This window comes from Corythoichthys intestinalis, chromosome 14 (assembly GCF_030265065.1).
Source record: "Corythoichthys intestinalis isolate RoL2023-P3 chromosome 14, ASM3026506v1, whole genome shotgun sequence".
NCBI classification, from domain to species: Eukaryota; Metazoa; Chordata; class Actinopteri; order Syngnathiformes; family Syngnathidae; genus Corythoichthys; species Corythoichthys intestinalis.
Window position 1 is genome coordinate 30,106,038 of NC_080408.1, and position 25,698 is coordinate 30,131,735.

The 25,698-nt window shown below is 39.7% G+C and overlaps 1 protein-coding gene across 4 annotated transcripts in view; it reads left to right on the forward strand.

Annotated features, from left to right (window-relative positions):
* Positions 1–2,931: 2,931 nt before the first annotated feature.
* LOC130929706 (contactin-associated protein-like 5) overlaps positions 2,932–25,698 on the forward strand; it is a 178,971-nt gene continuing 156,204 nt past the window's right edge. For all 4 annotated transcript variants that reach the window (XR_009066945.1, XR_009066944.1, XM_057857110.1 and 1 more), the window contains exon 1: positions 2,932–3,072. Coding sequence is in view for 2 of the 4 variants with exons in the window: in XM_057857110.1 (XP_057713093.1) it covers positions 2,994–3,072 (79 nt within the window). In the remaining 2 variants the exon portion in view is untranslated. The remainder of the gene's footprint in view (positions 3,073–25,698) is intronic.

The following is a 25,698-nucleotide window of genomic DNA, read 5'->3' on the forward strand; positions in this document are numbered from 1 at the left end:
CTCGAGGCAAAACCCCGATCGTATTGTGGAATGAACAGTAGAAGCTAACTCGTGGCAATCCCCGATCATAGCTGTATTGAGTTCATTTTGCCTACACTTATAAATTCGTCAAAACTTTTCTTTTATCCTCGGCAATAGTAGGTGGTTTATTTACCTGACATGTTTCGGCGAAATCTTTCGCCTTCGTCAGATGGCCCGACGGCGGAAGTGTTCGCCGAAACATATCAGGTAAATAAAAGCTAACGTCGCTAGCTTCTACTGTTCATTCCACAACATGATCGGGGATTCGTCAAAACTGTTCTTTTATCTGAAGGGAAAAGGTACCATCATCGCACACACCATATAATTGTTTGCATTAGTCTAACACATTCATCTAACTATTGTTTAAGCAGACTCCATTACATGCCCTTTGACACAGTAAAGTGAATCCCCTTATCCGGGCTAATGAGGGGGAGATGAGAAAAATGGTACAGTTTCTCGTAGGCACCGCCTAACTGTTTGCATTACTCTAACACACGTAATATAATTAATCAGGAAATAGTATCATTTTCATATTTACGGTCGGACTGCACTACTAATATAAAATAAATAGCACACCATAGTTTAATGAGAAGAAATAGAAGAGATACACAATGCCGTCTTATCACAGAAGCCCAACGCGTGCGTCACTAACAAGATTGACGCACCAACTCTTGCAATCAGCTCTCCCAGCAAATTCCAAGGACAAAGCGCTTTGTCCTAAAACAAGTAGAGACTGCCCAGACAACAAAGTTGATAGCGGGCGTCACATCCGCGCACGAACCTAAGCCGCCCAAAACCCGCCACAGAGGAGAAGACCCAAAAGCAACGCCCAGACACACCTTCGGACACACCTTCGGCATGGCCCGCTTCACCACGGACTTTAAAAAGACTGGACACTGAGATAACACAGATTTTTGCTGCTCGGAAACATGTAGCTGTTGTTTTGGATCCAGAATTGTCCCTCCGTTGTCTGTTTTTGCCTTGTTTTTTACCATTGTCGACGAATAAATTGTCAACCTGCTTTCGGCGAGTCTTTTTCAAACTTTTGGAACATGGAGTCAGTACAAAAGGTTAATATCAGAGGTGAACGCGCGAAGTTCCGCCTTCCCGGTTGGCGCACGTGAGGCAGCATCGGCCGAGCGGCACTTGTTTTGGCTGTCGCTATTTCCGTGCGTCTTGGCCGTGGGGGCGAATTTCAACATATCCCAGTCAATAGTAGGTTGTTTATTTACCTGACATGTTTCGGCGAACACTTTCGCCTTCGTCAGAGGGTCCTAAGGCAGAAGTGTTCGCCGAAACATGTCAGGTAGATAAAAGTTAATGTCGCTAGCTTCTACTGTTCATTCCACAACATGATCGGGGATTCGTCAAAACTTTTCTTTTTATCCCAGGCAATAGTAGGTGGTTTATTTACCTGGCATGCTTCAAATCATAAAAATAATAACAGCTTATATCTTACCAATCTTGTAATCTCGATGGTTCATGTCTCCATTCCATGTCTGGGGACATTGTTTGCATCCTGATTAGCGTCTAGCTAATACGTGTACGGTCCAGCATAAAATTCCAACCTCCTCCTCTTCCTCCAACTCTTCAAAAACTTGGATCTCCTCAGTTGCGCTCGATCTATTGCTTATATCGCTGTTTGAATCATTGTTTTAAGGGCTTTGTATGGCGGCCGTATGGAGCGCTGCCATCGCTGTTTTCGGTGTGACGTGTCACTTCCGTTCACTTTTTGAACTAAACTACTTGTCAATATTTTTTAAAATACTTTTTTTTAACGTTATATATTTTTTTTCTTTACTATAATCTTTTCAATTTTTATGTAGATGTGTATTCGAGAAGCTTGATTGCATGTAGGTATATACTTTTGATAAGGTGATGGGTAAAACACCTAACTTCACAAAGAGATATCCTCCAAACCCTTTTTGTGTTAGATGATATATATAATTTTTTCTCTCACTATTTTGCACTGTATATAACCTATTTTGACTAGTTTGTGTAAAGGCCAAAAACGCCCATGACCATACCTGCTGTTTGTGTTGAATTGTCAAACATAAAACTATTCAATCTTATTTTTTTCTATTGAATGTTTATCCTAACAAGTTGAATAAATATGATCAAGCTTCAAAACGGTTGGTCGAGCATGTTTGGTTGTCAGTGGGACGTCAACATTACAAATTTTGAAAAAAGATTTTGGGATTTTTTTGTCTTTTTGGGTCCAAAATGTGGACTAAAATTGGTCAGTGAAGAAAACAACAGTTTGGACATGAAGTTCAAGGTGTCCTGAGAAAACGGACCCAACTTGGCCATTGTAAACCATTTTTTCTTTGAAATATAAAGGCAACATCAAATGCATGCAAATTCGGCCAAAATAGGCTTAGGTGTTAAAGGGTTAATTGTGACCCTATTTGGCATTTTATGAAATTACTTCACATTTGGTCTTTAAGACTTTTTTTTCCTCTTGCCGTACGCACTTAAGTGCTGAATTTTCAAAACGTTTTAAAATAAGTTTATCATTGAAGCCAATATAACCTTCCTTCCTTCACCACCTTCTTCATTTCATCCTTCCTTCCTTTCTTTCCTCACTCACTCACTCACTCACTCACTCACTCACTCACTCACTCACTCACTCACTCACTCACTCACTCACTCACTCACTCACTCACTCACTCACTCACTCACTCACTCACTCACTCACCTTCCAACCTCCTTCTTCCTCTTTGCCTATCTTCTCTCCCCTTCATTTACCTTCTCGCTTTAACGGTTCTCCCTTCAAACACTCTCTCCTAACTCTCCTCTCTCAATCTCACCCTGCTCTCTCTCCCTCTGTCTCTTATTTCTCTCACCCCTCCCTCTCTCTCTCTGGCTGTCCCTCGCATCTCCTTCTTCAGTGCACACTCGCACCACCAGAAGAGAAGACAGTTAGAGAAGGATCGTACCACACTCTTCATCCTCGTCCTCCCATCATCACGATGGACGCACCTTTAAGTACGAGCGTGTGGATTTTTTGGTTAGCGCTCTCGTCGCTTTTTTGCGGAACTTTCGCACAAGGTGAGCATACTTGCAGTTTTTATCTTGGCACTTTTCCCCGTCATTCGCTTGCCCTCCAGAGGAATAGGGGGGAGACACAGTGAACACGGCGGGCCGGAGAGCTCTCTCAGCCGGCGTGCGCAAGCTGAGAGGCTCGCTCCCACTTCGGTTTGACATGCAAACTTGTGCTCGTTTGCTTTTGGACGTGCAAATGAGTGGTAAAGTGTGCTAAAATGGAAAACGGATCGGGAAAGTTGTCATAAAAATGTTGGACTTGCTGATTTTTTTGGGATGTTTTAAGTGCAAATAAGAGCCTTGAAGCTCATCTCTTGGGTCTTTGATGGAGGAAAAAAAAGATTTCTTAACAATTGCATTAGGGGTGTGACAAAATATCGAAATCGTGATATATAGTGATACTTTGTATCCCAAAAGGTTATCGATATGTTCCTGTCAAGAATCGAGATATCGTTTTAAAAAGGTGTCAGTTAAAAAAAAAAAAAAATTGCCATTGACGGTGCTCAACGCCCAATCCACTTAGACTGGGAACGTTCGTTCATTCAAAACCAGAGCATTCACAGTCATTCGGTCCGATTTTTGGGGCATTTACAGGTCACTTGCGTTTCATTTTAGGGCATTTACAGGTCATTTCCTGTTGACTTTGAGTCATTGCTTATTCATTTGGGTGATTCCCAGGTCACTTCCTATTCTATAACGCAAAATAAACAGCAAGTGACCCATAAAATACCCCAAAATCAACAGAAAGTAACTGAAAATCAACAGGTAAATGGCCTTAAATGGCCCAAAATTACCGTATTGGCCCGAATATAAGACGTTGTTTTTTGCATTGAAATAAGACTGAAAAAGTGGGGGTCGTCTTATATTCGTGGTCTAGACATTATATCCATTCACGACACTAGATGGCGCCAGATATCATTGACGCGAATGCTGAACTTGAGGAGTAATGTTCTGTCATGACAGATCTCAGCTACTCTCAAGTTTAACCAGTTTGCATTATTTTATTGCAATGTTTTTCCTTATTCAGATTTGTTTCAAGACTACAGTTACAGTTAGAACTCACTTTGATGGTTAATGCACTTATTGCAATTTTGTTGTTTTATCACAATAGATTGGTTTATTTACATTTCAAAAACCAGAAGCCATTCATTTATGAATGTGATTGCATTTTAGTTAAAATATTTTAATGTTCAGATATTAAGATTTGAATGAGGCAAAATAACATGCTTTTTCCTTCAAATATATTGTTATAATCATTAGTTTCGGATGTACTGTAATTGTTTTCTGTATAAAAATTAATTCGGTGTTCAAAAAGTCTTTTTTAAAAACTTGAGTCTTGAAAAATAGGGGGTCGTCTTATAATCAGGGCCGTCTTATATTCGGGCCAATACGGTACTCATTGCCTGGCGTTGGCTGCCACTGACAGCCATAGACGTTCAATCCGTTTGAACCCTCCCAGTTCAAATGGAATGGACGTCTACTAGTGATAAACTCATTCCAATTCACAGCAGAAGCTTGTCTTTCTGTTTATTAGTTTTTTGTAGAATATCCTAGAATGATTTCCTGACCAATGTGTCAAAAATCGTTGTATCGCTATATCGTCAGATCATCGTTTTCATGAGCTTTGTATCGCAAATCGTATCGTGAGGTACCAAGAGGTTCCCACTCCTAATTCGAATGTTAACAGTGTGAGGACGATAAAGGTGCGTTTTATGCGGTCGTCATCATATTAACTCGACCTTCACGCATGCAGTGAGTCATCCTCAAGACGGTCAGAAGGTAGTTCGTCAAGGTACAAAAAAGTTGAAGGCATCTAGGACGTCATTTGTTCTCTTCTTCCTTTTCTTCTTCTTCCTCCCCCGGGGGCACATTTGATGTCTCCTAATCCTCTTCCTGAGTGTAAAAATGTGTCGTCAGCCTCCTCCTCTTGCTCCTTCTCCATCTGTTTCATCTTCTTCTTCATCATTTGTGTGCGCGCGTTGAGGAGGAACACAAAACATAAAGGCTGTTTTTTGAGGGCATGTGTAGCTTTCTTGGCCGCTAGGAGGCAGCAAAGACAGCAGAAACGTAGTTTCACAGCAAGGGGGTTTCTTAAAACAAAATGCAGCAAAAAGTTGGGATTTGCTGTCTGCTTCTGGGTTGATAATTATAATTACACATTGTGACACGTTTGAACCAGCAGTGTCATATATGGAGATTGCTGGTATTGCAATTTTTTTTGCCTTATGAAAAGGAATTCCTTATGGGGATGACTTATATAAATATTTATGGAGCAACATTTCTTGACATCCAAAATTAGCACTACACAGAAATTTCTGCCCTGCTGTTTTGCCCTAGAATGGCAGATTTCCCGTGTCTTGACTTCTTGAGACATTTATTGTGGATCAGTTAATCATCAACAAGCCTATCAAGTTTCATGTTGCTGATTAAGAGCTTAATTTACAAAATTTCCAGGAAATGATTATCATAGGAGTAAAATAGCAGTTATTACCCAAAATGGCTGCTTTAAAGCAAGATGGCAGAATTCCTGTGACTTTTTGGGCAGGACTTCTTGATTAATTCCAATATCTCCGCCCTTGATATCAGTGATGAACAATAATGCATTTTTCCGATATTTTACCAATAATTTCCTCCTCCTTCCAGTTGATAACCGATAATGTCAAGCCGATAATTCAAATAAGATATACCGTATTTTTCGGACTGTAAGTCGCAGTATTTTTCATAGTTTGGCTGGGGGTGTGACTTATACTCAGGAGCGACTTATGTGTGAAATTATTAACACATTATGATATCATTTCACATGTTATTTTGGTACTTTGGAGTGAAACTGATGGTTTGGTAACCTTGTTAGCATGTTCTTTATGCTAGTTATCAGAATAACTCTTAATAGCTATGACCACTTTCGCGTTCTGCCTTTGGCAATCTGTGTTCAATTGTATCATTGACTTTTTTATATTGAAACGAATGGTTTTAGTTTGTGGCGCTTTCACACCTAAGTGGTGGCGCACTCGCACTTGTTTACGCAAAGAAGAGCGCTCACACGCCAGAAGAAGACAGACAGGCACGCAGTGTCTCTGAGCGAGTGGACGAGAGAGAGAGAGCGAGAGAGAGAGAGAGAGAGAGAGAGAGAGAAACACAGCTGCGAACCTACGCTCATTGTTCTGGTTGTAAAATATCTCTACAGAGTCAACGCCTGTGTGTATCATCTTTTCTGTTGTTGTTGTGTGTTTTCCACCCGCGATCGGACACTTAGAGCCAGTTGTGTGGTTGTTTGAACGATGTGCTAATGCTAGCAATCACATGCTAACCGTTTGTGTCATTGCTGTAATAGCACCTAATTATCATTTATTTACGTTGATGTGAACCTGTTTGGTATCGAGGGCGAAATTGATTCAGCAAATTATACGGACGTCCAGCATCGTCATTTGGGAGTGTAGCTCGCTGTATAGCCAGGACCGAGCCGTAGCGTCTGGTGAGGTCAGTGTATTCGCATTTCGTTGTTCATGCATCATGTAACATCGTACTGTACACTTATTCAGCATGTTGTTCTCTATTGTATTTTTATATTAAATTGCCTTTCATGCTGACATATCTGTTCTATGTGTTAGATTTTATCAGGTAAATTTCCCCCAAAAATGCGACCTATACTCCGGTGCGACTTATATGTTTTTTTCCTCCTCGTTGGGCATTTTATGGCTAGTGCGAGTTATACTCAGGTGGGACTTATAGTCCGAAAAATACGATATATACAATTTTAAATTATACACAAGAGGCAATGTTACTGTTCAAAAAGAGAATTTACTGCTACTTTTTCCACATCAAATGTGAACAGGTAGTAAATTCCAACATTTAAAAAATGTATACTAATTTCTTAATATTAACAATTCTGACAAAGTAATTACTTAATTGTACAAAAATGCCTTTAGGAGGGTTTGAGGCGCCAACGCAGAATTGGAGAAAACTGCGTCGATTGCGCACATTTGGAGGCTAAATCAAGTACATCATTATCAGAATGCATTATCGGTTGGATTTTTAAAAAATCTGGATTATCGGTGTGGCGTTATAAACAGTGTTGTTAATAACGGCGGTAGAATATGACGGCGTTACTAAGGGCATTATTTTTTTCAGTAGTGAGTAATCTAATTACTTACTTTTCTCTTCTTGGCAACGCCGTTACCGTTACTGAGGCGAGAAGGGCGTGCGTTACTATGTTGGTTGAATGACGCGAGAAACGTCAGAGAGAGACGGACTCACGGAGACGAGAGAGCAGAGCAGGAGTGGGGAGGAGGCAACGGAGTTGTGACGGCGTTGCAAACGCGATGCTAGGTGGCTCCAATACTACCTGACTGTAGCCAAGAGCCTACAAACTACGCCCACATGATGCTACGGAAAGATATTACATAATATAGAACTAGATGCAAATGACAGACACGGCGGCATAAGCATCATGTATAAAGAACAAGATGTGTTAGTAAACAGCCGCCATCTTAAAGCAGTAGACCTCTCAGAAAGTCTCTGTTGTAGAGAAACTTCCTAGCGAACCTAAGTGTTTTTATCTAAAATGCTCCTGAATCGCCAAAATCTTGACTTAAATCTTAAATCCCTTTAAATGATGAAACAGTTTTAAAACTTAACTTTAAAACACATGTCGAAAGTAGACAGAAGGGAACTAATGCAATAACGGGAGCAATTTTAACAACTTTAACGGTTGAGTCACAACATTAAATGACTTCCACACATAGCAAAGGTTACTATCTAGTTATCGCAATATCCGCAATACCCCTGTGTCTAGTTAAGTTTAGGGTAAAGAATTGAATTAAACTTCACATTGTGTGATGTTTTTTTTTTTTCCAGAAAAAAAAAACATGAAAATTATCACCAGTTACTTTGCCAAGTAACTAATTACTCTTATGTTCAGGTAACTTAGTTACTAACGCAATTACTTTTTGGGAGAAGTAATTTGTAACTGTAATTACCGTATTGGCCCGAATATAAGACGGCCCTGATTATAAGACGACCCCCTCTTTTTCAAGACTCAAGTTTGAAAAAAGACTTTTTGAACACCAAATTAATTTTTATACAGAAAATAATTACAATACATCCGATCAATTGATTATAACAATATATTTGAGAGAAAAAGCATGTTATTTTGCCTCATTCAAATCTTAATATCTGAACATTTTAAATATGTAAACTAAAGTGCAGTCACATTCGTAAATGAATGGATTCTGGTTTTTGAAATGTAAATAAACCAATCTATTGCGATTAAACAAAAAAAAAAAAAAAATGCAATAACTGCATTTACCATCAAAGTGAAGTCTAACTGTAACTGTGGTCTCGAAACAAATCTGAATAAGGAAAAACATTGCAATAAAATAATGAGAGTAGCTGAGATCTGTCATGACAGAACATCGCTTCAATGATATCTGGCGCCATCTAGCGTCGTGAATGGGGAGATTAGCTGAGATCTGTCATGACGGAACATCGCTTCCATGATATCTGGCGCCATCTAGCGTTGTGAATGGGTATACTGTCCAGACCGCGAATATAAGACGACCCCCTCTTTTTCAGGCTTATTTCAATGCAAAAAAACACCGTCTTATAATCAGGCCAAAACGGTAATTACTTTTTTAAAGTAAGATTAACAACACTGGTCATAAGTACCATTATCGGCCGATAATTATTGGTAACCGATATTATCGTGCGTCTTTAGTTGGTATTGAAGTATCATTCTTTCAGTACGTAGCACTAACAGTGTTTTTGCCTGTTAAATGATTCAAGAATTGGAAAGGCTGGCATTGCATTGTTTAATCCAAGAATTTGGAAGAAATGGGAACAGATAGATGAATTGAATGAAGAGCTGTGTTGAAATAAGTTTTTCTACCGAGTGTTCGGCTTTTGGACAGCAGATGCTTCCATGATCTTACGCATGATATAGTGCTATTCTTGGCCGTGATTGTAGCACATTGTGTTCCATGTATGAACAACAAGAATCACCTATGTAGAATACAGTAGATTAGAGGGCAATGTTGATAAATGTCAGTCTTTGAGCTACTAAAATAACCTTATGTGGAGGCGGGAAGCTGGTGCACAAAATTGTGACCTCAGGCTTCATGACGATAAGTAAGGAAGCAGCACGGGAATGCTCACGTTAAAATGCCGACAACAAAGGAACCAATTCTAGTAACTGAGTATCAATACTTTCACCTGAGGGTTGAGTCCAGTATCGGGACAGTGATAGACTTTTCATCCATTTGAACTGAAAGAGCTGGTAGTGAATGATTCTGTTTTAATGCCATTGACAGTGAAAGAGGAACACTGCCTTTCCTCACAGCCATAATGGATAAGACTTCACTCACCACTAATGGCAGCCAATGAGTTAAGTATCATTGTGAGCTAATGGACTATTTGGATAAAAGCATGTGAATGTCTACAAGGAATTGAAAAGTGAAGAAAACCACAGCAGAAAATATGGATGGAATTTTTAAGGCGTTCATAGTTTCTCCAGGGAATCAATTCCATTATCGGGTATGCCGATAATGGCGAATCGATATATCCTCCTGGGAAATCTGACCAAATTCTTTCTAGAATATCATTGAATGGTGGCTTGAATGAAAAATCATCAGTGTTTTTGCTCGGGACAATACGTGAAGGTTATGAGAGCGGGAGCGTGACGTGATCAATTCACACGGCTGAGCGCTAGTAAAGCATCACTTACTTGTACGTGTAACTGAAAGCTTTTGAAATTACTCACAAGCAAAAATTCAATACACACACCTACACACACACAAATGTACACGCTCACTCTGCTGCCTGTCGTCATCATCATCTTGTATGATCTCACTTTCTCTTTTTTTTTTATCTCGCCATTCCGCTGACAGATTGGTCCGACAAGAGCAAATGACTTTAATCCCAGCCTAATGACAGATAATGGCGCCGCACGCTGCGCTCATTTGCATGCCGACGGTCACTAGCTCGCCCACTCACTCCATCCTCCGGAGTTCCCCACTTGCTTCCAGTTGGGATTTTAGTGGCAGAACTCAGGCAGCTGCAGCGTTCCATGGCTGCCTGAGGTGACGAGTGACGGCGAATGACTGCTGCCTGCTGTAGAGGTTAAAAGCTGTTTGCTTGTTGGAGTCAAAGTCAAAGTAATCATCGCCCCAGATGGGAAGGCGTAAAACTAACGATGGAATCATTAAGGCTGTAGGCTACTTATGTCAGCTGAAAACTAAGACCTATACAAGCAAATCAAAAAAAGTGACGCTTCCTTCATCTTTGATCGACTAATGCTACTGACAACAAAGCAGTGCACTGGGAACTGACTCACCAGAAAATGGGGAGCATTCAAGTTGGGCCGCTGGGCACAAGCTGATGAATCCCGTCTCTTCTTTGACGTTCCTGGTAGGCGTGTGACAAAATATTGAAATGGTGATACATCATGATACTTTGTATCCAAAAAGGTAACGATATGCTCCTGCCGAGAATCGAGATATCATTTTGAAAAGGTGTCAATGTTTAAAAAAAGCAAAAATAAAAACAAGGAACCAACAAGTTGCTACCAGAATCTTCCACCATAATAGTGTCTCAATCACGGGTGAAAGTGGCTAGAATTTCTTGCCGGAACTCCCCGACGTGAAGGTCGCTACAGAGCAAGAAATTTTATTTTATTTTTTTCTTTCATTTTTTTTGGGGGGGGGGGGGGTGTCAAACCTCTTAAACTACTGAAATGAAAAGAAAACTGTTTTAGCACAGTTATTTGTAAAACACATACAAAACTGATTTTCATTCAAAACTGTATTTTTTCAAGGATTTGCAAAATAAAAGTGAACAAAAACAGCTATAACCCCAACCTTCATCTCCTATTTTTTTTATTTTCCCTTATTTCCTCACATACTAAATGCCAAATCTCAATTTTAACTACTAAAGAACATAGGATGTATATTAAAATTGAAGTTAATGTAAACATTTCCTTTTTTTAAAATAATAATAAAGATATAAGTAACATACATTCAGAAAAATAAGTACAAATGACCTATATTATGCAGATTGAAATGAAATATAGTTTGAACATTGACTTTTTTAAATCACAAGGAAATGAATAAGTAGCCTAAAATAAATGAACAAATATAAGTCCAAAGGGCATATTGACAGCGAAGATGTTCTGAACCTCCCCATCAGAGCAAATAAAACTAAATATGATAAATAAGCCTCCTCAACTTTTTGATTGCTCTTAAAGATTTGATCCATTTTATGTCGCATTGCCCTTTTTCTGTCGCATCAATTCAACGACTTTTTTTTTTTTTGCTGTTCCAGAAAACATGCACATTTGAACCAATCAGAGCTCACTGTCTCTGCTGATCACATGTCAGTATGTCAGCCAATTGAACGGATAAATGAGTATAGCCATTTTGCTTTGCTGCGTGCATTTTCACATTGACGTGACTCATCATCGTCAGACTCGGAGAACTCGCTGAGCTGGGGAAACCTCCATGCCGTACGTGGAATAAAATTAATTATAAATATTGCTGGAAACGGATTACGCTACACAAGCACTTTATTATGCTTGTTGTCGACACTTGTGTATGTAAATCTGATGTCGGTAGATTGTTTTCTTCTTGGCATGTGTGGCAGCTTAGCATTTTTTTCTTTTTTCTTTTACATAACGTTTTGACAGTTGCCTTCATATTTTCGGAATCAAAGCATAGTGTGCCGGAACAGCAATCCGGCCCTGAATCTTATACCAGAACTGCGCTCTGGCCCTGAATCTTATACCGGAACTGCGTTCATGACCGTTCTGGCCCACTTTCACCCCTGGTCTCAATTAATTCTAAGGCTGCATTGACGGTGCTCGACGCCCAATCCATTTAGACTGTGAATGTTTGTTCATTCGAAACCAGAGCATTCACAGTCATTCTGTCCGATTTTCAGGGCATTTACGAGTGATTTGCTGTTCATTTTAGGGCATTTACAGGTTGCCTGGCACAGCCAGACTGTTCTCCCTGTATTTTTCAAACACTGTGAGAATAGTCTGGGACCCAGCCCATTAAAGGTCAAATGTAATTTCATAAAATGCCAAATAGGGTCAGTATTAAAGTAATTAAACATTGTCCAACAAATAAAGCATGAAAAAAAATAAATTCATATGTCGTATATTTGACAAAATAATTGCGTTTCCGAAGTTCGAGCATGAAAGGGGACGAACCCGGAAGTGATATGTCACAACGAGAACAGCGATGGCAGCGCTCCATACGGCCGCTACACAAAGCCCTTCAAACAAAGATTCAAACAGCGTTATAAGCGATAGATCGAGCGCAACTGAGGAGATCCAAGTTTTTGAAAAGTTGGAGGACGAGGGGGAGGTTGGAATTTTATGTTGGACCGTACTTGTATTAGCCAGACACTAATCAGGACGCAAACACTAGCCACGTTTACATGCTGACTTTTATTCATACCGATTCAAATCATTCCGAATGGAAATTTCAGATCAGCTGTTTACATGTCACTTCATCTATTCCGATCCAGCGTTTACATGTGACTGCCTTTATTCCGAAAGGACGTTTGACAACTGCCGTCTGACATGCGCAGATTAATCAAAACAAAGCGTCACGTTGCAAAACATGGAGATCGATCGTCGGAGTGCTGCTGTTTTAACTTTAACCCACTTGTTGTGTTTGTGGGGTCGTATCCGCTTCTGCTGTTTTGCTCTTTTGCCTTGTAGTAGCCGGTTTTCCACCGGTTTCTAATCTGGTCAACGCTCCGGTCTATTCCGGCTTCGTGTAACCTCTCGTGAACTTTTTTAAATAGTTCACTGTTCCTCGTTTTACGCCCGTCTAAGCGAGCAATTATATTCAATTCTTTTAAAGTTTGAATTTAATACAATCTTTCCGCCGGACTCCAATTAGGTGCGCTGTGCTTGGAAGCCATGTTGCAAGTGACGTTACTTACGTCACAAAGTGACGTCACCACGTCAGTACGGAGCATGTGCAGAAAGAACGCAACCAGACACCATTCCGCTTCCCTGTTTACGTGATATAATTTTACTTCTAATCGGTTTGGGAAAAGGAATATTCCACCCCTGTGAATCGGAATGAAATTCCATTCGGTTTGGGCCTGTTCATTCCGAATGAGGTGTTTATATGGAACACATTTATTTGGTTTGAACAAATATTCCGATTGTAATTGGAATATTTGGCTCCATGTAAACGTGGCAACTGTGCCCAGACTACCTGACATGGAATGGAGACAAGACCCATCGAGATTACAAGATTGATAAGATATATGCTGTTATAGTTTTTATGATTTGAAGCTTGTCAGGTAAATAAACCACCTACTATTGCTTGGGATAAAAGAAAGGTTTTGAAGAATCCCCGATCATGTTGTGGAATGAACAGTAGAAGCTAGCGAAGTTAGCTTTTATTTACCTGACATGTTTCGGCGAACACCTCCACCTTCGGACCCTCTGACGAAGGCGGAAGTGTTTGCCGAAACAGGTCAGGTAAATAAACCACCTACTATTGCCTGCGATAAAAGAAAAGTTTTGACGAATTTTTAAGTGTAGGCAAAATGAACTCAATACAACTATGATCGGGGATTGCCACGAGTTAGCTTCTACTGTTCATTCCACAACACGATCGGGGTTTTGCCTCGAGTTACCTTTCGGCTAACGTCGCTACCTTCTACTGTTCATTCCACAACAGTTGGCAGCTGTGCTTTGACAAAGTCATCAGTCATCTATCCAAAAATCCCACTTACTTTTTTTCAAATCCTTGGTCATAAGCAGACCGGTTGAGGAAGCAGGCATCTTCGAAGTGTTTGTAGCAGAGAACACCACTCGATGATGGCGTGAAATTCATTCGCTTCGTGCGAACGAAAGATTTAATTACGTACGTGCCCTGCTATCCTTTGGCCATTCATACAACTTTTCTTTAGATTGAAAACAATACATCGCCACACACCGCCGTTGCATCTTACCGAGAAGCAATGAAGCAATACTGTTCTATAGCGCAGGGGTCCCCAGCCTATTCCACAAAGGCCCACTGTGGGTGCAGGATTTCATTCCTACCAAACAAGATGACGACACTTCTTCCCCAATCTGGTGTTTTACAAGTGCAATCAGTTGATTGCAGTCAGGTATGGCTTGTTTGAGCAGAAGCCTCATTGGTTCAACTGTCTCTGCTAAATCGGCTGGAACAAAAACCAGGACCCACAGTGGGCCTTGAGGACTGGGTTGGAGACCCCTGCTATAGCGGACTTCTCTCGCAGTTCTCTGTGCGACGTCATTTCCAAAGATTTCCGAAGATTGTTGAAGAAAAGCATTTTCGTTGTCAAGGGCGTTGCTATAGGTTAAACAAAGAATCTGGAAGGGTTGCGTTAAAAAAAAAAAAGAAAAAAAAAAGAAAATATGCTTATAATTGTTTAGCCATTGATATTATTCAAAAACATGGTTGGCCAACCTTATTTCACATTTGGTCTTTAATGGCCTCTCGAGCAAGAACAAAATCAACCGTCCAATCAGAGTCGTTTATTTGCGTGACGTTTTCTTAACGAGCTCTTCTCGTCACTCTTCCGCGTCGGAAGTCGTCGCCACAACAACACAGATGGCGAACAGGAGATCCAAGAATATGTTCCAATCCACGGTAAAATTAGTTTTAAATGACCAAAAACACATCGCCACTAGTCATTGACAACAGTCTGTCTCGCGCTAGCCATGTTGAATAAACTCCGCTCTCCTCGTATGTTTACTTCCGCGCGCAAGTCCCTCGTCCTCTGTCCTCGTCGCTTTACTAACGTCACGTCCGCCCGTTGCTGATTGGTCCACTCCGCTGTCTGTTTGCTGTGGCTTGCTCCGCCCTGGAAGTTTTATCTGCTGAATGGTGACCAAACTCAATAGCTGGAACAATGGTGATTCTAGTGTTCCAGGCTAATTTTCAGGTCATTTCCTGTTGAGTTTGAGTCACTTCCTATTCATTTGGGTGATTCCCAGGTCACTTCCTGTTCTGTTACTCAAAATAAACAGGAAGAGACCTATGAAATACCCCAAAATCAACAGGAAGTAACTGAAAATCAACAGGTAAATGACCTTAAATGGCCCAAAATTACCTCATTGACTGGCATTGGCTGCCACTACCGGTCATAGACGTTCAATCCGTTTAAAGGGGGAGGGTGGCCTTAAAACGGATTGGACGTCTACTAGTTACAAAATCATTCCAATTCACAGCAAAAGCATGTTTTTCTGTTCATTAGTTGTTTGTAGAATATCCTAGAATGATTTCCTGACCAATGTATCGATAATCGTTGTATCGCCTTATCGTCAGATCATCGTTACCGTGAGCTTTGTATCGCAAATCGTATCTTATCGTGAGGTAATAAGAGTTTCCCACTCCTAGTTCCTAGTGTTTCAAACAAACCTGGCAGACCTCCTGTGTCTTTTCAAGTGTGACTTCTTGAGACTTTTTTATGGGTCTACTCATGCTAGACATTGCTACCAAAAATCATGTTGCCTTCGTATACTGGCTTTGGGAGCTGAATTTTCAAAAGTACTAACAGCCCAAGTTGCTACAATAATTTATTGTTCAAGTGGTTAAACTGCTTCGAACCAATTTGCCAGAGTGCCTCTGAGTTCTACTTCATGGGCTTTGAGACATGTTTGTGGTTTCATTAATGATAGATAGTCTACTGAGAGTCTTTTGGCAATATGTAACTGGCTTCTGGGGCTGGATTTAAAAAAATATTACTTGCCAGAATTGCTACTATTCTGTATATGAATGATCAAGTTGTCAAACCTCGTCTTCTTCTTTGTCCGACTTACTTTGTGTTTTACAGAATAGGTTTGTGAGACTCCTACCAATAATAGACATGCCTCCCAAATTTCTTGTTGCTATGTTAAACTGGTTTCCGGGACTGAATTTTCAAAGAGTTCGTGCTGAGTTTTACTACACATTTAATGGGGAACTTTCCAAGTTAGTGCACCATCTGAACAAACGGTAACACATGAGAAGTGAATAGTTTGGTAATTTTGTGTTACCAATAGAGTTGGGCATCGTTGGAATTTGAACGGTTCCGATTCCGATTCCACGTTTCGATTCTGGTTCCAAACGATTATCGATACCAATTCTTTTGATTGGCAGGGTCAAAAAATTGCATAGCTTATATTAATTTCTTAAACTCACAATTATTTTTTAAATTATATGAACTTTCAATTAACTATATTCTATATATTAACTAAATGCTCACAGTTTTTTAAAACCTGTATATAAATATCAGTCTTTGAACTTGAATATGATGTTTTTTTTCCACAGGAGTGCACTTTCACAAAGATGTTTATTTTTCAAAAGCTGAGGGAGAAAACATTTACGCATATTCTTTTGGCTATGGTTTACAGTGTCTCATGCTGCAGGCACATTGACATGTTTTTGAGCTCCCACTGATGGGCTAACCTGGTGCAGAGTATCAAACAAACAAACAAACAAACAAACAAACAAACAAACAAACAAACAACTGTAAAATCCAGTCTAGATTAGCAGCGGAGACAGAATAAAATCAGAAACAGTTTTTGTTGAGAAAAATGATCCATCCATCCATCCATCCATCCATCCATCCATCCATCCATCCATCCATCCATCCATCCATCCATCCATCCATCCATCCATCCATCCATCCATCCATCCATCCATCCATCCATCCATCCATCCATCCATCCATCCATCCATCCATCCATCCATCCATCCATCATCTACCGCTTAATCTGGGGTCGGGTCACGGGGTCAGCAGAGGACAGACGTAATTTATTATTTTACTTACCTGGTTCTCACTGGTTAGAGGACCGGTGCAGTGTCTCAAATACATGGCACTCAGCTATGCACTACTTGGCACTTGTATTCCATGATGCCAGAGGTGTTTAATCATATTGGTCGTGCGGCCACTTTTGCATGATATAGCTGTGTTGCAAATGTTGCATAGAGCTGACTGGTCATTTTTCTTTGCGATATTGAGCCAAACTTTTGAGCGCCGCCGCACCATGTCCATGGTTGAAATCAAGTTGCAATGCACGAACAAATGCTTCATGTGGCTTCTTCTTCATTGTGTTCGACAGATATTTTTTTCCGATCGGCAGTCAGGGCATCAAAACATGGTATTGATATTTAAAAATTCGAACGGTTCCGATAGAATTGGAGTGTTGGTCCCGGATGCAATCGATGCTCGATGCCCAACCCTAGTTACCAACGAGTATACTGTACAATGTTCAGATTTGGTCGCAATGGAAAAAAATCTCCAGAATAAGTTGGTCTTTGAGGGAATCTTTTGAAAAGGTAAAAAATGTCTTTTGAATATGGGTATTGAAACTTTTTGTGGGTCTGATGTTTTTTTGAAGTTGGTCCCAAAATATCCAAAAGAGAATGTTCCCAAACCAAAATGGCTATTTTCCTACATCTTTTTGGATACCTCATATTTATTTGTGGAACGAGCCATGATAGACAATCTTTTCATAATGGTAGGTGAAAATGGCTTTTGAGAGAATTTTCAACACAGATCAAAGCCAAAGACATGGCAAAAAAGACTAAATGCTTTGTAGAAAAATAAAAGTGAATGTTTCAAACACAAATGGCTGACATGCATGCAAGCATTGGTTCTGACTTTTTGTGGCTCTTGCTGTGACAGACAATTAAATTTAAGTGCCTGTGACATGATAACAAATCTTAAATAGCATTATTATGTAAATTAAAATCATATTTTGGGACGATTTGAATATATAGAACAATTTGGCAAAGCACAGATGATGAGAAATGAGTCTTAATCTGTCGTTTAGCCCTGCCTGTCATTGTGGCGCTCTAGTGCCTCCATCTGGGTGACGACGTCGGCAGTATAACGATTTAAGCTGATTTAGAATGCAGCCCAATGGGGAAGATTCAGAAAGAGGAAAATGTGACAGAGAGCAGCAAAATGTCATCAATGTATACTTCTACTCCAATATTATTACAGGATATTCTTTTTATCGAAGTATTTTTCCCCAATTGCTAAATAAATTGTATGGTCATGACAAATAACAGTCTTGTGTTAAATGGAATATGAAATATTAAAAATGTATTTATTCAGTACGATAGGGCTGAATTACTGCATAATGTTCAAAACTGCCGACTTCCTAAACCTCCCGATGGTATTTTATGCCACCGGCTTTTGCAATTTCCCTGCCCCGGCTTCGGAGACGAAGGGCAGTTCGTAAACAAAACAGGAGGCATGAGAGCAAGGCGACATGCTAACCCAAACCGAGCAGCTTTTCCAAGTCTTTTCCTTGCCTTTCGAAAACGAAAAATCAAACAAATATACCCCGACTCATGTCACACACGGCGGCGGGGTTGATTGTCTTCACTGATCTCCCAGCCCCTGGCGACGAGCAAGGTTTGGCTCGTCATTCTCCTGCGGCCCTGGAAGGCAGGCAATGCTCGTCGCTGGGGACGCAGAGGGGAATGAACGCCAAAAACGGCGCATTCTCGGTGGACAAACCGGCTGACGTCAGAGCGCGTGGCTACCCAAGCCTAAGCTGAGTATAGCGCTCTCTAGGCGGGCATGTGAAGAGGGCTGAGGGGGGTCGAAGTCTCGACACAATCGAGAACTGGAGACGAGAGCGGGCGGCTCCCCGGGCCAAGCCGAAGTTAGCGCTCTATAGGCGGGCATGAGAAGAGGGCCGAGGTTGGTCGAAGTCTAGATACAATCGAGAACCAGAGACGAGAGTTGGAGGCTCCCAGGCCCAAGCCGAGGATAGTGCTATATAGGCGGGCACGCCTTTGTCGGCCGGTGACCATGATGTGCATCAAGCCACCGGTCGTTGGCCGAGTGGCCTTCTTAGTGCATTGTCACCTAAAAAATAACAATAATACATTTTATTTGTAGAGCGCTTTTGCCAATGCTCAAAGACGCTTTATAGTAGGAACAAAAAACAGCAAACAACTTGAATAGAACAAAACAAAGAAAATAATTATAAGTTAAAAGCTAGTTTAAAAAGGTGGTGCAATGCAAGCCACCTTCTTATTAAAAAGTTTGCCATGATCCCAGTATTTGACATAAAACACGTACAGTAGCTTACTCATTTAGTCATCTGTCCAATGGTCTCTTCATTGTCGGACTTGTTTTGCCCATAATTCGCAGTGAACAGGATCTTTTGGAAATCCAAAAAGCCTCACACCACTCTCCCTGGTATAGCAACAAAAGCCTGCAGCACATTGGGCTGGCGTGACGTAAAAAATAAACGAATTAATCTGCAAAATCAGATGAATCCGCAGTCCTTGTGCATACGATAGTAATGGCTGTAGTGTGAAAATGATCAGTTCGCTGACGTCACATTCGCGGTTTTCCTCAATCCGAGACTGTGGCCGGAAGTCTCTCATTTTTGTAGCGCGGGATTCAAAAAATTTAATAAATATATCGATTGCTTCCACACACATGAAAACGGTCCATTTCATTCAGGAGCATAAAATACAGCGTGTAATTTGAAATAAACATGCTTTTTTGTGTCACAGGCACTTAAAGTTCATGTTTTTACATAAAATTGGCTTTTAGGGTTTGAATTTTCAAAGATTTGAAAGACGTCTGCAGAAAAGGAAAATGACCACAAAAAAAACGGTTCAAACCAAGATGACAGCCCAAATAGCAAACTGACGTTGAATAAACGTTGATATTTCATCAAAATCGTCAGTATGGTTGACATTGAAATATTTGAAAATAAACAGTGTTGAATCAACATTGCAAATACCGATGAAACCTGAAAGTGACGTTGAAACAACATTGTTCTATGGTGCGTCAGGCGATGGTTGGGTTAACATTAGAGCTGAAACGAATACTCGAGCAACTCGAGTAACTCGAGTTTAAAAACTGATCCGAGTAATTTTATTCACCTCGAGGAATCGTTTAATTTTGCCAGCTCTAAGCATCACGTTTTGCCCGGACTACTTTTAATGCGGGATAACGCGCTGATGTCGCGTGAGTAGAAGGAAGAAGCAATAAAAAAAATATAAAAAACCTTTCTACAGCCAACAGCCGCTACAAACTACGCCGTCGTTGCTAAAAACTAGCCCGCACGATGCGGTGGTAGAAGGTAGCATCTGATGCATCTCATAGATATCACATGTATGTTAAACTAGATGCGAAATGACAGGTTAGCGGTGTTAGTAAACAGCCGCCATCTTAAAGCAGTACACTTCTCAGCGCTAATAAATAAGATTAACATTACTGTCACTCACTCACGTACGCAACGTTAGCCCTGCGGAGGGCTAGGTTTCTATTAAGACCACTGTCGATGAGTGGCTAACGTGTCTAACATACAGGCTTTATTTGATCTGTGAAAACATTGCACTGTAAAGTGCAGCTATCGAATATTTTAGTAATCAAGTAATCGACTGAAAATTCTATCGATTAATCAAGTAATCAGATAAAACAAATATATTTTTAGGTGAAGAGCAATTATAAATATACATGAGATAACAAGACATTTCATCTAATCTTGAACCATTTTCAGTCAATCAATGTCTTTATTTTCGATGTATGTTGGTGAAAACAGCCAACAATTGCATCTCAGATGTAATTAGAATAAAAAAAAAGACAAATTCACTGCTTTCACTCAAAAAACCTTTATATATATATATATATATATATATATATATATATATATATATATATATATATATATATATATATATACATATATATATATATGCCGTTACGCTTGATAACACACATCACTTAAAACTTAGGATTTTTTTCCCACGTGTTTCAATTGAATTTCTATTCGTGTGAAGCCATTTTTAAGTTCTAGTTAAGTTTTAAGTTAGTCTAAACTGTAAGTCCTGATAGGATTTTGAGTTTTTGCAGTGTTTAAAATAAATGTATGATACAGGCTGTATTGGAGCACATTAGGGACCAGTGCTACTTTGTGTTTTATCCAGCAATGACTACTGACCTAAAATTGATAGTTAGCATTATTGAGTTTTTATTTTACACCCTCATCACTCCACAACGCTATGTTATGTTAAAGCCTGTATGTAAGACACGTTAGCTACGCATCGACAGTGGTCATAATTAATAGAAACCTAGCTCTCCGCAGGGCTAACGTTACGTGAGCTTGTGACAGTAACGTTAATCTTATTTATTAGCGTTTAGCGCTCTACTGCTTTAAGATGGCGGCTGTTTGCTAACGCTGCCCAGACGCGGCCGAGTCTGTCATTTAGCATCTAGTTCAACATACACGTGCTCGGCTGCAGTAACTTTTTTTTTTTTTTTTTTTTTGCTTCTTCCTCTACGCACGTGACATCAGCGCGTTGTCCCGCATTAAAAGTAGTCCGAGCAAAACGTGATGCTTAGAGCTGTCAAAATAAGCATTACTTGAGGTGAACAAAATTACTCGGATCAGTTTTTAAACTCGAGTTACTCGAGTTGCTCGAGTATTCGTTTCAGCTCTACTGTAAAGTGATGAGGGTGTAAAATGAAAATATGATAAAGCTAACTATCAATTTTAGCTCAGTAGTCATTGCTGGATAAAACACCAAGTAGCACTGGTCCCTAATGCCCAATACAGCAGGTATCATACAGTAACGTTGACAAAGAGTCACCCGCTTCGTTAGGTTGCAATTACTTATTTTTTGGGAACTTGCGGAACGACAATAACAACAGGAAGGCACGTCTCTCGCTCTCCCGCACCTCCCTCACCCCTGCACGTCACGTGGTGCATTCAGGAACGCATGCAAATATCCCCGCCATATTATAACCTGATATGTTACAATACATTTATTTTGAACACTGCAAAACCTCAAAATCCTATCAGGACTTACATTTTAGACTAACTTAAAACTTAACTAGAACTTAAAAATGGCTTGACACAAATGGAAATTCAATTGAAACACGTGGGAAAAACACCTAACTTTTAAGTGATGTGTGTTATCAAGCGTAATGGCATTTTTGGGTAAGAGTGAAAGCAGTGAATTCGTCTTTTTTTTTTTTTAATTCTAGTCACATCTGAGAGGCAATTGTTGGCTGTTTTCAACAACCATCGAAAATAAAGACATTGATTGACTGAAAATGTTTCAATATTAGATGAAATGTATTTTTTTCTCACGTATATTTATAATCGCTCTTTACCTAAAAAATGTTTTATCTGATTAGTCGATTAATTGATAGGATTTTCAGTCGATTACTCAATTACTAAAATATTCGATAGCTGCAGCCCTAGTCAACATTGTTTTATAGTTGATAAAATAATATTGACAAATAGTTGATTCTTGATTGACCGGGAAATATGATTGAAAAGTCATCGAATTGAGCAGGAGTTATGGTAAAAAAATAGTTGTGTTCGCGGTTGAGCGTGAAGACAGCGTATAACCTCAAACGAACTCCACTGGAAACGCCTCATTTAAGGATAGCCATATTTAAAGTTAACCCTATTGCTTTTTTTCAGAGCCTTTATCAGCAATGATGTCTTACCGTAGAACAAAATGCGTTTGTCATCAAAGTTGCACATAAAAAGTTTTGCCTGACACAACGTGACAAAGTTGCCGAAATAGTAAGAAACGGTGCATTGGCTGTGATTGGCATACAAGCAAAGACCTGCATCCAGGCTAGGATGTAAGCTAAGTAGAACTTAGTTCAGGCAAACGTAATTGTTTTTCCAATTTAAGCGCTAAAATTACTAGATATGACACAATCGTGCCTTGTCTAAATTAATTTATTGAACACAAATACAGTGTGGTAAATTTTCCATCGTAGCTAGTTAACTAGCTAGCTCTGTTCCCATATGTAGCCCTAATTTGGTTTGGGATTGGTGGAGAAACTCACTTCACCACAAACTTCCTGTTTCTTTTCAGACATGGGATTTTGATACGTACTTTTTTGTGCAAAGGACTGTATTTAGAAGTCCAGGAAGTAATTTCAAACTAAAATTGGAAGTCACTTCAGTGGGTAAGCCCTTAACACTTGAATTTTACTGCTTGCTTGAGTCTTCAAGTCCCATGGCACCATAGCTTCAAAGACACTAATGTTAGCGTTAGCACCTCTTTTGGGACAACGGAAGAATGACAGCGTCTCGAAGCCATGTTTTCTCCCGCCGCACTCGAGAGTAATTACCGGCACGCTTGAGGCAGAAAGTCAAGCTCCTCTTAAAGGAGTTGCTTGTTTAAGTCGAGGAAGCTTGAGGGAAACATTAGCTTCCCTCCATTAAACATCGCAGCTCATCATCAAGCGTCCTTCAGCTCAACAAAACAACATAGTGGCACCAGAGCCTGTTTGCTTTGTGCTCATATTTCCTCTTCAGAGTCACTTATGGAAATAAGTGTGGCCATGAAAGGCTGAAGTCAAGGTCGAGGGGGATGAATGCGGATTTATTAAGTCAGGGAAGGCTGAGAGTTTTATTATCGGGTCGGAGTGGCGTGGAGACGCTTGCAACGGATCAGGACGTGATCCAGATAAGAGGAATGACCTCTGAGACTTTGCCGGCGGCTATTCATCATGTTTTCATCGGGAAATACACGTCTCGAGCCCTTTTCATTGTTAAATCTTTTTCATTGGCCAACGGGGCAACAATAGGTGGGGCCTTTGAATTCTGCCTAGCGAAGTAGAACGTTATCATGTGGTATGCCATTGAGCTAGTTCAAAAGCACAATTTTTGGAAAATGCCAATATTTGAATAAGAGTAGATAAAATGATATTTTTATGTTTGGCGTCATCACCCTAGTACAGTGGTACCTCAACATACAATCACTTCGACACACGATCTTTTCAACATCCGACCTATTATTTGACTGGCCATTCATTTCTACATTTGACGACATGCTCAAAATACAACGATTTATGACAGTGCCGCAGTTTCTTTGTTTTGCCGCAAGACTGACGCAAGGCGGATTTTCTTGTGACAGAAATCAACACGGGTTCCAAGGAGGTTAGTGCAGGTGATGAAAAAAGGAAAAAGATGACGCTTAATATTGAAATGAAGATAGAAATGACTGAAATATATGAGCGTGGTGTGCGCACCCGTAAACTCGCTCGACAATAGGGCCGTAGAATTTCTACGATCTCGACGGTCCACCTCCGACCTCCGTTTGCCATTTATAAGTTAAGGTGACAATTATTATTGTGGTAACATCGCCAAAGAAATCGCACAGCTTCGTCAGGTTTTTAATCATTTATTTAACAACTTGTGCAGCACAACACGCCTACTGTCTGCCGCAGTTGACGCTTTAAAAGTGAAAGTAAAATCTCTACCGCACCTATCTCACTGTCACGTCAGCCATACGGTGCGTTCAGGTACGGCACGCAAAACACATCAGCCATATTAGAACCTGATTCACTACACTATTACAGGAATTATTATTATTATTGTATTTTTCTGATTTTTATTTATAATTCATTTGTTTTGCTATGTTTGTATGCTTGTTTTGCCATTTGTAATAGTACCAGCAGTATTTATTAGGGATTTAATGTTGGTTTGCGGGCGGTGGAATGAATTACAGTTATCCCTCGTTATTCAAGGTTAATGGGGACCAGCACACACCATGATAAGTTTTTTTTTGTGTTCAATGTATTTATTGAGATTTAGCATTGGAAAAATATACATATATATACTGCATGTTTTTTCATTTTTTTCTAAAAAGTATAATTAAAAAAAACTTGTATGCGTATATATGTATTTTTTAGGGCTGTCAAACGATTAAAATTTTTAATCGAGTTAATTACAGCTTAAAAATTAATTAATCATAATTAATCGCAATTAATCGCAATTCAAACCATCTTTAAAATATGCCATATTTTTCTGTAAATTATTGTTGGAATGGAAAGATAAGACACAAGAAGGATATATACATTCAACATACGGTACATAGGGACTGTATTTGTTTATTATAACAATAAATCAACAAAATGGCATTAACATTTTTAACATTCCGTTAAAGCGATCCATGGATAGAAAGACTTGTAGTTCTTAAAAGAGAAATGTTAGTAAAAATGATAGAAATTTTATATTAAAACCCCTCTTAATGTTTTCGTTTTATTAAAATTTGTAAAATTTTCAATCAAAAAATAAACCAGTAGCCCGCCATTGTTGATGTCAATAATTACTTACACAATGCTCATGGGTGCTGAAGCCTATAAAATCAGTCGCACCCAAGCGCCAGCAGAGGGCAGCCAAACTCCATAAAACACAATTGACAAGTGGGAATTCACTGTACTGTCATTTAAATCTGTCTGAGCGGGACATGTGCGTTAATTGCGTCAAATATTTTAACGTGATTAATTTAAAAAATTAATTACTGCCCGTTAACGCGGGAATTTTGACAGCCCTAGTATTTTTTAATAAATGGTTTTTAAGCACTTCAAATGTAATAATTATGGTAAGTTTTAAACACATTACTGTCCCAGTGCATTATTTTTAAACAAACTTTATTAAATGCTTCATTCAGTGAGTCTAATTAAATGCGCTCAAGCTGTTCACTTACACACAATGAGTTGCCACACCAACTGCTTAACAAGTTAAACGATGATTGACGCATGTGGCGCTTTTGAACTTGTGACTCTGGCAATATCAAACACAAACATCTGTCAACATCGCTGACTTCAATAAGCAACTCCAGTGCAGTGCCTGAAGAACAAAGTGCAGGG